At 65.2% G+C, this 12,827-nt stretch overlaps 1 protein-coding gene across 1 annotated transcript in view; it reads left to right on the top strand.

The window, feature by feature from the left end:
- The window catches only part of CACNA1F (calcium voltage-gated channel subunit alpha1 F), a 73,002-nt gene that overhangs the window by 32,483 nt on the left and 27,692 nt on the right, over positions 1–12,827 (top strand). The window contains exons 10-23 of the mRNA XM_075071301.1: positions 264–354; positions 712–766; positions 1,380–1,434; positions 2,413–2,545; positions 2,774–2,903; positions 3,238–3,297; positions 3,863–3,969; positions 5,573–5,660; positions 5,945–6,052; positions 8,598–8,794; positions 8,997–9,198; positions 10,836–10,994; positions 11,219–11,329; positions 11,433–11,516. Of these exons, the coding sequence (XP_074927402.1) occupies positions 264–354; positions 712–766; positions 1,380–1,434; positions 2,413–2,545; positions 2,774–2,903; positions 3,238–3,297; positions 3,863–3,969; positions 5,573–5,660; positions 5,945–6,052; positions 8,598–8,794; positions 8,997–9,198; positions 10,836–10,994; positions 11,219–11,329; positions 11,433–11,516 (1,580 nt within the window). The remainder of the gene's footprint in view (positions 1–263; positions 355–711; positions 767–1,379; positions 1,435–2,412; positions 2,546–2,773; positions 2,904–3,237; positions 3,298–3,862; positions 3,970–5,572; positions 5,661–5,944; positions 6,053–8,597; positions 8,795–8,996; positions 9,199–10,835; positions 10,995–11,218; positions 11,330–11,432; positions 11,517–12,827) is intronic.

Raw genomic sequence — 12,827 nt, 5'->3', positions numbered from 1 at the left:
GGGGGGCTACAGGTGGCCAGGGCAGGGGGGCTACAAGAGGCCAGGGCAGTGGCTGACGGCGGGAGGGGGAGTTGACAGGCAGCTGGCAACTAGTGGGGGCAGATCTCGGGCAGGGGATGGAGGGGGGCTGTATCAGGAGCTGGTGGCAGGAGAGTGGGGGGCCCTGGAGCCAGGCAGTGGTGTGGAGGGGCTGACACTTGGGGGGTGGGATTTGGGGTGGGGCTGGGACCACCTGCACCCCCATTTTCCTGAGCCCCCCCCAGATATCCTGCTGAACGTTTTCCTGGCCATTGCTGTGGACAATCTGGCCGATGGGGACAACATCAACTCGTCCAAGGAGGAGGAGAGGAGAAAGTGAGGGGCCCGGACACCTGGGTTCTCTCCTTGGGTCTCTTGAGGGGAGTAGGGGCTGGTGGTTAGAAAGGGGTTGGGGGGGCTGGGAGCCTGGATGCCTGGGTTCTTTCCCCAGGTCTGGGAGAGGAGTGGGGGCTGGTGGTTAGAGCAGGGGGGGCTGGGAGCTCGAACTCCTGGGTTCTTTCCCTGGCTCTGGGAGGGGAGTGGGGGCTGGTGGTTACAGTAGGGGGGGCTGGGAGCCTGGACTCCTGGGTTCTCCCCCAGCTCTGGCAGAGGAGTGGGGTCGGCGGTGGACTGAGACCCCGGATGCCTGGGTTCTCTCCTCATCTCTGCTCTGAGCCCCCCTCTTCCCCGCAGGGGGAAGGCGGCGGATGAAGCCCAGGGTAGCGGCAGCCAGGATGGCAGCATGAAGGTAAGAAGTGCCCCCCCACCAGGGTGGGGCAGCCCACATCCCCCCACATATCCCCTCCTCGCAGCCTCTTCTCTGTCCTTAGTCCGGGCCCCCTCTCTTCCGTCCTCTGTCCCCACACTGGCCATAGTCCGGGGTCCCAGCTGCTAGGTGGGGACCTGGGGTCACACCCTGGGCCTAAACAATCACCCCTCTCCCCACCACCTCATTGAACATGCAGCACGTGGGGGAAACTGAGTCATACTCGGCACAGCATGTTCAGAAACACCCCCACTTGGTCCTGCCCTGGTGGAGGGTTGGCCCCTGGGGTTGTTCAGTGCCAGGTGGTGAATGGCCATTGTCAGCTAGGCTCCTCCATGGCACCTTGCCCCCCGCTGGTTAACCAGGCAGTACGCTGGGGAAACTGAGGCACACAAATACTCATCCAAAATGTTATGAACAATTCCCTCCCCATGACAATGGGGTTCGTCCCGGACGCTGGGGTTCACACCAGGGGCAGGGGAGCTGTAATCCCCTGGCGGAGGTCTGCCTACCCCCGCATAGCGCAGGGCTCAGCCCCTCCAGCAGCGGACGCAGGGACACGCACAGACTTCGGCTCCTGCTGCTCTGTCCCCAGATGCCGTGTGGGGAGGAAGAGGAGGAGGAGGATGAAGAAGGGAGTGAAGAAGGAGGTAGGAAGGGCGAGTCTGACTCTAACCGTAGCTCCAAGTGCCCTACCCATAGGAACCCAAAACCTAGGGCGGGAAGCTGTACCCATAGGAACCCGAAACCCAGCTCCAAGAGCCCTACCTACAGAAACCCTAATCGTAGCTCCAGGTCCCCTACCCATATGAACCCGAACCCTAGGGCGGGAAGCTGTACCCATAGGAGCCCTCCCCTAGCTCCAAGGGGCCTGCCCTTAGGAACCCTGACCAGGGCGGCTTTAGCAAGTGCGGGGGCCGATTCGAACAGTTTCAACAGGGTCCTAGCAGGGATGACTGAAAAAAAACCACACATAAAAAAGCATGTGGGGCTTGTACTCAGCGGGCGGCGCTCCGACTCTTCAGCGACGGGTCCTTCACTCGCTCTGACTCTTCGGCGGCGGGTCCTTCACTCGCTCCAGGTCGACGGCACTGAAGGACCCGCCGCCGAAGTGCTGCCGAAGGCCCGGAGCGCCGCTGGGTGAGTAAAATGAAAAAGGAGCCTCTAGCCAGGGAAGGGATTCTTGGCCACTTGCCCCCCTGGCGGCCCTGCCACTGGGCTTGGGGCCCTCTTAGGTGCAGGGCCCGATTCGGGGGAATTGGTGGAATTGGCCTAAAGCTGGCCCTGCTCCCAGCTGGGGGTGCCTTGGGGCAGGGAGTGGGGCAGGGGCGGTCTCCCCTGGCTGTTCTGGGGTGTGCCATGGGTCAGGGCAGGGGTGTTCAGCAGGGGGTGCTCTCCCCTTGGGCGCTGGGACCTTTCAGATCTGTGGCTGCTAGTCATGACCCTACTGTATTTTCAGATCCTATCATGATGAATAGGAACCCTGGGTTCTCTCCCCGACTCTGGGAGGGGAGTGGGGGCTGGTGGTTAGAGCAGGGGGAGGGGGCTGTAAGCCCGGACGCCTGGGTTCTCTGCTCGGGGAGGGTCTGGCTGAGCCCAGCGGGGCCCCACACCTGTCTGCCCCATAGGGGAGGAGACTGAGGAGGGCGACCAGGAAAGCCTGGCCAAGTCCCACCTGGACAAGCTGGAGCAGGCGCCGACCGAGAAAGTCCTGCCCATCCCGGCCGGCAGTGCCTTCTTCATCCTGAGCAGCACCAACCCGTGAGTCCCGCGTGGGGCGGGGAGTGGGGCAGGGGCTGTCCCCTCTAGGGGGCGCCGGCTCCCACCGGGCCCTAGGGCAGGGACTGGCTGGCTCAGGGGGGCAGGGAATGGGGCAGGGGCCTGTCCCCTCTGGGGGGCGCCGGCTCCCACCGGGCCCCAGGGCAGGTTCTGGCTAGCCGGCTCGGGGTGGCTGTTCTGGTTCTGACCCGATCTCTCCTCTGCCCCCAGGCTCCGGGTGGGGTGTCACGCCTTGATCCATCACCATATCTTCACCAACCTCATCCTCGTCTTCATCATCCTCAGCAGCATCTCGCTGGCTGCCGAGGACCCCATCCGGGCCCACTCCTTCCGCAACATCGTGAGGCCTCCGGGGTGGGGGGCGGAATAAGGGGGGAGGAGGCAGGAGGAGGCGTGGGGACGGGGGATGAGTGGGGAGGGGCACAGGATGGGGACGAATGGGGTTGAGTGGTGATGGATGGGAGGGAGGAGCAGGGGGGTGAGGAAGGGGGCTGGATGGGGCAGGGGCCTGGGCAGGGTGGACAAAGAGGGACACGGGGGGGGCACTGTGGTGGGGCAGATGGGCAGGACAGGGCAGGGGAGCAGGAGGGGACATTGGGGAAGGGCGGAGGGGCTGCCCCACATTGGCCGTTGACTCTTCCCCATGGCCTTATCTTCCCCCCATCCCTGCTCAGATTCTGGGGTACTTCGACTATGCCTTCACCTCCATCTTCACCGTGGAGATCCTGCTCAAGGTACTGCCGGGGGGGCTGGGCGCCAGGACTCTTGGGTTCTCTCTTGGCTCTGGGAGGGGAGTGGGGGTCTAGTGGTTAGAGCAGGCGGGCTGGGCGCCAGGATTCTTGGGTTCTCTCTTGGCTCTGGGAGGGGAGTGGGGGTCTAGTGGTTAGAGCAGGGGGGCTGGGAGCCAGGACTCCTGGGTTCTCTCTTGGCTCTGGGAGGGGAGTGGGTTCTAGTGGTTAGAGCAGGGGGGCTGGGAGCCAGGACTCCTGGGTTCTCTCCTGGCTCTGGGAGGGGAGTGGGGGTCTAGTGGTTAGAGCAGGGGGGGCTGGGCACCAGGACTCCTGGGTTCTCTCCCCGGCTCTGGGAGGAGAGTGGGGGCTGGTGGTTAGAGCAGGGGGGGCTGGGCACCAGGACTTCTGGGTTCTCTCCCAGCTCTGGGAGGGGAGTGGGGGTCTAGTGGTGAGAGCAGGGGGGCTTGGAGCCAGGACTCCTGGGTTCTCTTCCGGCTCTGGGAGGGGAGTGGGGCCCACGGCTCAGCACAGGCCTGGACTGACCCTCTTCCCTCCCTACCCCCCCCAGATGACAGCCTACGGCGCCTTCCTCCACAAAGGCTCCTTCTGCAGGAACTGGTTCAACCTGCTGGATCTGCTGGTCGTGAGCGTCTCCCTCATCTCCTTTGGGATCCAGTGAGTGGGGTGGGGCAGAGTGGCACCTGGTGATGGGGGGCCAGCAGTGCAGTGGGTGAATGGTGCTGTATGGGGCTGGGGTGGAGGGAAGGAGGTAGCCAGGCCCAGGAAATGGTTTGGGTGCAGGTGGGATTGGTGGATGGATGCAGTGGGATACACTGGGCGTGGGAAGGTTTGGCAGATGTCTTGGGGTACGCTGGTCATGGGAAGGATTGGTAGAGCTGTAGGATACACCGGGTGTAGGAAGAATTGATGGGGGTAGTGGGATACGCCAGGCATAGGAAGGATTGGTGGGGGCTGTGGGATATGCCGATCATGGGAAGGATTGGCAGATGGGGAGGGATACTCTGGGCGTTGGAAGGATTGGTGGACACAGTGAGATATGCCAGGCATGGGAAGGATTGGTGGTGGCAGTGGGATATGCTGGGGGCGTGAAGGATTGGTGGAGGTGCAGGGATACCCTGGGGGCGGGAAGGATTGGTGGAGGTAGTGGGATATGCCGGGGTTGGGAAGGATTGGTGGAGGCGGTGGGTTATGCCAGGGGTGGGAAGGATTGGTGGAGGTGCTGGGATACGCTGATGTGGGAAGGATTGGTGGAGGGAATGAGATACACCGGGGGTGGGAAGGATTGGTGGAGGCAGTGGGATATGCTGGGGGGTGGGAAGGATTGGTGGAGGTGGTGGGATCCGCCGGACATGGGAAGGATTGGTGGAGGGGATGGGATACACTGGGGGTGGGAAGGATTGGTGGAGGCGGTGGGATATGCGGGGGACGGGAAGGATTCGTGGAGGAGATGGGATACACCAGGGGTGGGAAGGATTGGTGGAGGTGGTGGGATCCGCTGGGCATGGAAAGAATTGGTGGAGGCGGTGGGATATGCTGAGGGCGGGAAGGATTGGTGGAGACAGTGGGATATGTGGGGGCGGAAGGAAGGATTGGTGGAGGCGATGGGATACGCCGGGTGTGGGAAGCATTTGTGGAGGGGATGGGATACACCGGGGGTGGGAAGGATTGGTGGAGGTGGTGGGATCTGCCGGGCATGGGAAGGATTGGTGGAGGGGATGGGATACGCCGGGGGTAGGAAGGATTGGTGGAGGCCGTGGGATCCGTTGGGCATGGGAAGAATTGGTGGAGGCCGTGGGATACGCCGGGGGTGGGAAGGATTGGTGGAGGCGATGGGATATGCTGGGTATGGGAAGGATTGGTGGAGGGAATGGGATACACCAGGGATGGGAAGGATTGGTGGAGGAGGTGGGATACACCAGGGGTGGGAAGGATTGGTGGAGGAGGTGGGATACACCAGGCATGGGAAGGGTTGGTGGAGGAGATGGGATACACTGGGGGTGGGAAGGATTGGTGGAGGCCGTGGGATACACTGGGTATGGGAAGGATTGGTGGAGGCGGTCGGATATGCCGGGTATGGGAAGGATTGGTGGAGGAGATGGGATACGCCGGGGGTGGGAAGGATTGGTGGAGGCGGTGGGATATGCCGGGGGTGGGTGGGAAGGATTGGTGGAGGTGGTGGGATATGATGGGGGCAGGCGGTACTAGGCAGGGGAGTTGGGGAACTCCCCCCAATGTCTGACCTCCACTCCCCACCCAGCTCCAGCGCCATCTCTGTGGTGAAGATTTTGCGGGTGCTGCGCGTGCTGCGGCCTCTCCGAGCCATCAACCGGGCCAAGGGGCTGAAGGTGAGCGGGGTCCTGGGGGCACAGTGTTTGGGGGGCTGGTGCAGAGGGCAGGGAAGGGCTGAAGGTGAGGGGGGTGCTTGGGGGCAGTGTTCAAGGGGGCTGGTGCAGAGGGCAGGGAGGGGCTGAAGGTGAGCGGGGTGCTGGGGGGCAGCACTGGGGGGGGCAGCACTCAGTTGGGGGGGGCTGCAGGGCCAGGGATGCTCTGATGTGGGGCTCCAAGGGGCACCGAGGGGTGCAGGGGGGTCGCTGTGTGGCGGGGAGCCTCACCCCCCTGCCCCCTCCAGCACGTGGTCCAGTGCGTCTTTGTGGCCATTCGCACCATCGGCAACATCATGATCGTCACCACCCTGCTGCAGTTCATGTTCGCCTGCATCGGGGTGCAACTCTTCAAGGTGAGCCCCCCGTGGGGCCCCGCCCCCAGCGCCTCCCACCAAACCCCGCCCTCCCCATCAGGGCGCCCCAGCACGCTCCAACCCTGTGAGTCCCACAGCCCAGCACCCGCCCAGCACACCAGCCGCCAACGGAGCTCACGCGGGGGGTCGCACCAGCCCAGTCCCCCAGCTGACCTGTCAACCCTGTGGGGGCTTCCAGCCAGCCCCTAGGCTCTGACACCCTGCCAAACCAGATCCCAGCCTCCATGCCCCACCCCTTGGCCGTGTCCGCCCAGGAGGTTACGTGGTGTGTGGGCTGGTGGGCGCACAGGAGGTGGGGGCAAGACAGGGTGGGGGTTATGTGGGGCAGGCAGGGCAGGGGGGGTCTTGAACCCCAGCCACCACGGCTCTCCCCAGGTTCAAATTGCCACAGCTGCAGACGAGACGCAGCCAAGCACACATCCGAGGCAATGCAAGTAGTCCCCCGCCCTCAGGCTCCTTCACCCCTAAACGAGAACCAAGAACACTCCCGCTCCGCCCTCCCACTCACCCAGCCAAGGACCTTCTCCACCTCCTTCGGCTCGATTCCACACTCCGGCGCCCAGCAAACGACCCACAACCCCCCCCGCTCCTTCAACCCCAACGCCAAAGGCCAGGGACCTCTCCCACCCTCCACCGCAGTCCCAACCAATGTCTTGGCCTTACAGCTCATCCGCATACGCCCAGGCCAGGACCCCCAACCCCCGCCCTTCACCCCATACCCGCCACGCCCCCTCCTGGCACCTGTCCCCCCTCCAAGCTCAAGACTCCCACCTCTCCCTCAAAATACCCAGTCCCCAGAGAGCCCTTCACCCCAACCCAAGCCAGGGACCCCCCCTCAAGACAAGCTGGGAGTCCAGCCCGGCGCGCACGACCCACATACAACAGCCAGGGACATTCCCAACCCCGCAGAACCTCCTCCTTCACGCCCCCAGCGCGAACGAGCCAGAAGCCCCTCCTGGCTACCTTCACCCCTTCACAGAAGACCCAGGCCCAGCCACGAGAGGGACCATCCACACCACCCACCCCGGCATGCCTACACGCATCCGCGCAAGACCTGCCAGGGGACCCACAGCCATGCTCCCCAACTCACCACATGCGGCTTCAATTCACGCAACAAGGCCACCAAGTGCCAGAGACCTACCCACCACAATGCGGCCACCGGCTCCTGCATCACCCACACTGGTCCGGCCCCAGACAAGGACCACCCCCACCCCCTTAAGCACCTGACCATCCCGGCTCCCTTCACCCCCTCCACCACCAGGAACCCACCCCAACCCTCGCCGGCTCCTTCCCCCCCCAGCACCCAAAACACATGCTAGATGGAACACGGGCCAGCACCTCGGACCCCCCCACCACCACTCACCGCATCCTTCCCCCCCCCCCCTCCCGAGCCAGGTTCACCTCCTGGCTCCTACTCTACCTCGACGCTGCCAAGCCAGGACCTCTCACCCCCGGCTTCCGCACCCCCGCCACAAGCTGAACCAAGGACCCCCCCACCCCACCGGCTCCTCACCCAACGCCCCATTGCCAATGCACGGTGACCTCCTACCCCGGCTATTAAAGTTCACCACTCCCACTACTCACCAGGGACACCCCTGTCCCACCCCCACCCTGGGCTTCCTCCGCGCGCCCCCACCATGCCACGACCAGAGGCCACTCCCTGGACTCCTTCACACCCAACTATGCGCGGCAGGCCAAGGACCTGACCACCCCCTGAAACGCGGCTCCTACCCACCCACCCAACCCACAGCCATAGGAGCGCCCCGTCCACCCCTACCTGGCTCCTTCACGTACCCCCATTTAAAAGCCAGAGGACTCCGACCCCAATCCCCCCGGCCCCTCACTCCCCGCCCAGCCAGGGCCCCCTCCTGGCTTCTTCACCCCCCGCCCAGCTGCCTCCAGGGTCAGGGGGTCGTGGGTAGGAGCTGGGATCAGGAGCTGGTTGCTGGGATTCAGGGGGGCTGGGCTGGGGGTCAGAGTTTGGGGTTTGAGATTAGGGGCCGGGTGTCACGGGCTTGGGCTGTTGTCAGGGTGACCAGGCTGGGGGGGCTCAGGCCAGGGTGGGGGTGCTGGGGCTCTGGTTGTTGGGGCAACCGGCCAGAGGGGGTGCTGAGGCTCTGGTTGTTGGGGTGACCGGCTGGGGGGGCTCAGGCCAGGGGGTGCTGTGCTCTCGTTGTCAGGGTGACTGGCTGGGGGGTGGTGCTCAGGCCAGGCGGTGCTGGGGCTCTGGTTGTCAGGGTGACCAGGCCAGGGGGGCTCACGCTGGAGGGGTGCTGGGCTCTGGTTGTCCGGGTGACCAGGCCAGGGGGGCTCAGGCCGGGGGGGTGCTGGGGCTCTGGTTGTTGGGGTGACTGGCTGGGGGGCACAGGCCGGGGGGGTACTGGGGCTCTGGTTGTTGGGGTGACCAGTCTTGGGGGGCTCAGGCTGGAGGGATGCTGGGGCTCTGGTTGTCGGGGTGACCAGTCTCGGGGGGCTCAGGTTGTCAGGGATTCTGGGGCTCTGGTTGTCGGGGTGACCAGGCCAGGGGTTGGCACATCGGGGTCCCCCTCCCACTGATGCCTGCCCGCCCCCCAGGGGCACGTTCATCGTGTACAAGGACGGGGACGTGGGGCACCCCATGGTGCGTGAGCGGATCTGGCACAACAGCGACTTCAACTTTGACAACGTCCTGTCCGGCATGATGGCCCTGTTCACCGTCTCCACCTTCGAGGGCTGGCCCAGGTGCGCCCGGGGGCCAGGGAGATGGGGGGCCGGGGGCAGATGGGCGACCGGCGGCTGGGAGCAGGGGTCCTGGGGGGAGATGGGGGGCTGGCGAAAGTGAGAGGGAGCTGGCAGGTCCCAGGGGAGCTGGAGGGTGGGGAAATGGGGGGAGTGGGAGGAACTGGGGGATCCCTGGGGGTCCCCATCTCACTCCCCTCCCCAGCCTACTGTACAAGGCGATTGACGCCAACGGGGAGAACCGGGGCCCCATCTACAACTACCGGGTGGAGATCTCCGTCTTCTTCATCGTCTACATCATCATCATCGCCTTCTTCATGATGAACATCTTCGTGGGCTTCGTCATCATCACCTTCCGCGCCCAGGGTGAGCAGGAGTACCGCAACTGCGAGCTGGACAAGAACCAGGTACTGCCCCACGGCCTGCCCCCCGCCTGCCCCCGGCCTGCCCCACGGTGTCCCGCAGCCCTCCCCAGCCCCCCATCATCTTCCGTGCCCAGGGCGAGCAGGAGTACCGCAACTGCGAGCTGGACAAGAACCAGGTACTGCCCCACAGCTGCCCCCCGCCTGCCCCACAACCTCCCACAGCCCTCCCCAGCCCCCCATCACCTTCCGCGCCCAGGGTGAGCAGGAGTACCGCAACTGCGAGCTGGACAAGAACCAGGTACTGCCCTCCAGCCTGCCCCACGGCCTGCCCCACAACCTCCCGCAGCCCCCCATCACCATCCGGGCCCAGGTGAGCAGGACAGGAACCAGGTACCTGTCCAGGGCGACCAGATGTCCTGGTTTTATAGGGTCAGTCCCAATATTTGGGGCTTTTTCTTATCTAGGTGCCTGTTCCCCCCCCTCCACCCCACTCCCATCCCAGGTTTTCACACTTGCTGTCTGGTCACCCTGTACCTGTGCCCCTATCCCCAGTGTGGCAAGTCGTGGGGGAGGGGAGCCTGGTTCAGAGGCAGGGTGTGGGGTCCCCAATGCCCCTAACCCCATCCCCCAAGACGCAGTGCGTGGGGTGGGGCATGGAGGGACTGCTCAATTGGGGAACAGGGCATGGAGGTGGGGCTCCGTGGGAGGGACGGCTCAGCGGGGGACCGGCAGGGGTGGGGGTGTGTCACAGAGTCCCTGGGCGATGCTCTGGAACTGCTCCCCACAAAGCCAGGCAGGACTTGGGGAGCCCCCTCTCCCTCGGAGCAGACTGTCTGCAGGGCAAGGAGCACCCATGGCTTCACCTCCTGGGTCTCTCCTTGGAGCATTCAGCATCCTCTGCCCCTCCATGCGCTTCCCACAGCGAGTCGCCCCAGCGGGGTCCTGCCCCCCCACTGCGCAGTCAGACGTGATCTCAGCCAGCCAGTGACACAGAGGTTTATTTGATGACAGGAACAGGGTCTAACAGAGCTTGTAGGTACAGCGAACCGGACCCCTCAGCCGGGTCCATTCTGGGGGGCAGTGAGCCAGACCCCCACGTCTGCCCTCACTCCTCGTCCCCAGCCAGCTCCAGACTGAAACCCCCTCCAGCCCCTCCTCTCTGCTCAGCTCCTGTCCCGGGCCAGGGGGTCTCCTGACCCCTTTGTCTCCAACACCTTCAGTTGGCACCTTGCGGGGGGGGGGGGGCCAGGCCAGCAGTTGTCAGGGGACAGTGCCGGGCATTTCGGTGCACTGACGTCACTCTGCAGCAACCACACCCCCTTCTCCCCCCACCTGGAGACTTAAGAACTGCAGAGGGGAAACTGAGGCACCAACACAGTATTCAGAGCAAACATTAAGAACATTCCCAGTTTGTCACAGTGTGGGGCACAGCTCAGAGGGGGGCCGGCAGGGCCGGGTGTGGGGTTCGACTCAGAGGGAGGCCGGCGGGGCTGGGTGCGGGGCACAGCTCAGAGGGGGGCCAGCGGGACCGGGTGCGGGGCACGGCTCAGAGGGGGGCCGGTGGGGCCGGGTGTGGGGTTCGGCTCAGAGGGAGGCCGGCGGGGCCGAGTGCGGGGCACGGCTCAGAGGGGGCCGGCGGGACCGGGTGCGGGGCACGGCTCAGACGACTCCCCCCCCAGCGGCAGTGTGTGGAGTACGCGCTGAAGGCCCAGCCGCTGCAGCGCTACATCCCCAAGAACCGGCACCAGCACCGGGTGTGGGCGGCCGTGAACTGCTCGGCCTTCGAGTACGGCATGTTCCTGCTCATCCTGCTCAACACCATCGCCCTGGCCGTGCAGGTGCTGCCCGCGGGGCGGGGCCTGGGGCAAGGGGCGGGGCCTAGGGGCAGGGTCTGTGCTGGGCCTGGCTTGGGGCGGGGCCTGGGGCAAGGGGCGGGGCCTGGGGGCAGGGTGTGCGCTGGGGCTGGGGCCTGGATGGGGCGGGGCCTGCCTGTCATCGGGGAGGGGCGTGGCCTGTCTGTCTGGGGGCGGGGCTTTCCCCTCTCACTCTGCACCCCGCCCAGCACTACGAGCAGTCGCAGCCCTTCAACTACGTCATGGACCTGCTCAACATGGTCTTCACCGGCCTCTTCACCGTGGAGATGGTGCTGAAAATCATCGCCTTCAAACCCCGGGTAGGCGGGGCCTTGGGTGAGGGGGCGGGGCCTTGGGTGAGGGGGCGGGGCCTGGCACCACTTGGGGACATTCCCCATGACTGACCCCCCACCCCGTTCCCAGCACTATTTCTGCGACGCCTGGAACACCTTCGACGCGCTGATCGTGGTGGGCAGCGTGGTGGACATCGCCGTCACCGAGGTCAATGTAAGTGCCCCCGCTTCCCCCCAAATCCAGGGCGGGGACCCCGGCACCCGAGCCACACCCCGGCACTGGAGAATCAGCCCCTGCCTGGGTCCAGAGAGGTCTCGGTGTGATCAGTCTCCGTGCCCCACCCCGGAGGGGTCCCATGTGAACAGCCCCCGTGCCCTGCCCCAGAGGGGTCCCCAAGTGATCAGTCCCCGTGCCCCGCCCTGGAGGGGTCCCTGTCCAAACCACACCCCGCCCCACAGGGGTCCTCATGTGAACAGCCCCTGTGCCCCGCCCCAGAGGGGTCCCACGTGATCAGCCCCCATGCCCCACCCCGGAGCGGTCCCCGTGTGATCAGCGCCCGTGCCCTGTCCTGGAGGGGTCCCTGCATGATCGGCCCCCGTGCCCTTCCCCAGAGGGGTCCCCGTATGAACCGTACCCTGCCCTGGAGGGATCTCCATGTGAACAGCACCCGTGCCCCACCCCAGAGGGGTTCCCGTGTGAATCGCACCCCGTCCTGGAGAGGTCCCTGCGTGAACGGCCCCCATGCCCCACCCCAGAGGGGTCCCCGTGTGATTGGCCCCCATGCCCTGCCCCGGAGTGGTCCCCGTGTGATCGGCCCCCGCTCCCCGCCCTGGAAGGGTCCTCGTGTGATCGGCCCCTGCCCCAGTGGGGTCCCCATGTGATTGGTTCCTGCACCCCGCCCGGGAGGGGTCCCCGTGTGATTGGCCCCCAGGCCCCACCCTGAAGAGTTCCCCATGTAAACAACCCCTGTGCCCCGCCCCAGGGGGGCTGCTAGTCGCAGTGCCAGGGATCCTGGCATAAAATGTTGGGAATCCACGGGAGTGGAACATGCTGGAGAAATACCTGAACCTCTGTCCGTCCCCCCCACACACACCCCATCTGTCTATCTGTCCATCCCCCCACGTCGGTTTCTGTCTCTCCTCTCTCCTGGGGTTGTTTCCTGGCGGACGCCGTGTCTCATTGCTTCATCCTCCTCCTCCTCCTCTCATCATCATCATCACAACTCCATACCCCCACTAGAATGGTGGCCATGTCGGAGAGGTAACGCCCTGGATCCCGCCCCACGGGACTGGGGGGCCAGAGCCAGATGAGGCTCTGGAAGTGGACAAGATGGCGGGGGTGCAGAGGGGATGTTGAAGGGAATTGTGGGGTGGCTGTGGGGCCTGGTGTGGGGGTCAGCAAGAGGCTGGCATGGGGGTTGGTGGGTTGGCAAAGCCAGCGTGGGGGTCGGCAGGGCAACTGGCGTGGGGGTCAATGAGGGGCTGGTGGGGTCAGTGAGGGGGTCAGCGAGGCGGCTGGCATGGG

Source organism: Chelonoidis abingdonii, chromosome 11, assembly GCF_003597395.2.
Source record: "Chelonoidis abingdonii isolate Lonesome George chromosome 11, CheloAbing_2.0, whole genome shotgun sequence".
Lineage (NCBI taxonomy): Eukaryota > Metazoa > Chordata > Testudines > Testudinidae > Chelonoidis > Chelonoidis abingdonii.
This window is presented reverse-complemented; position numbering and strand designations above follow the sequence as displayed.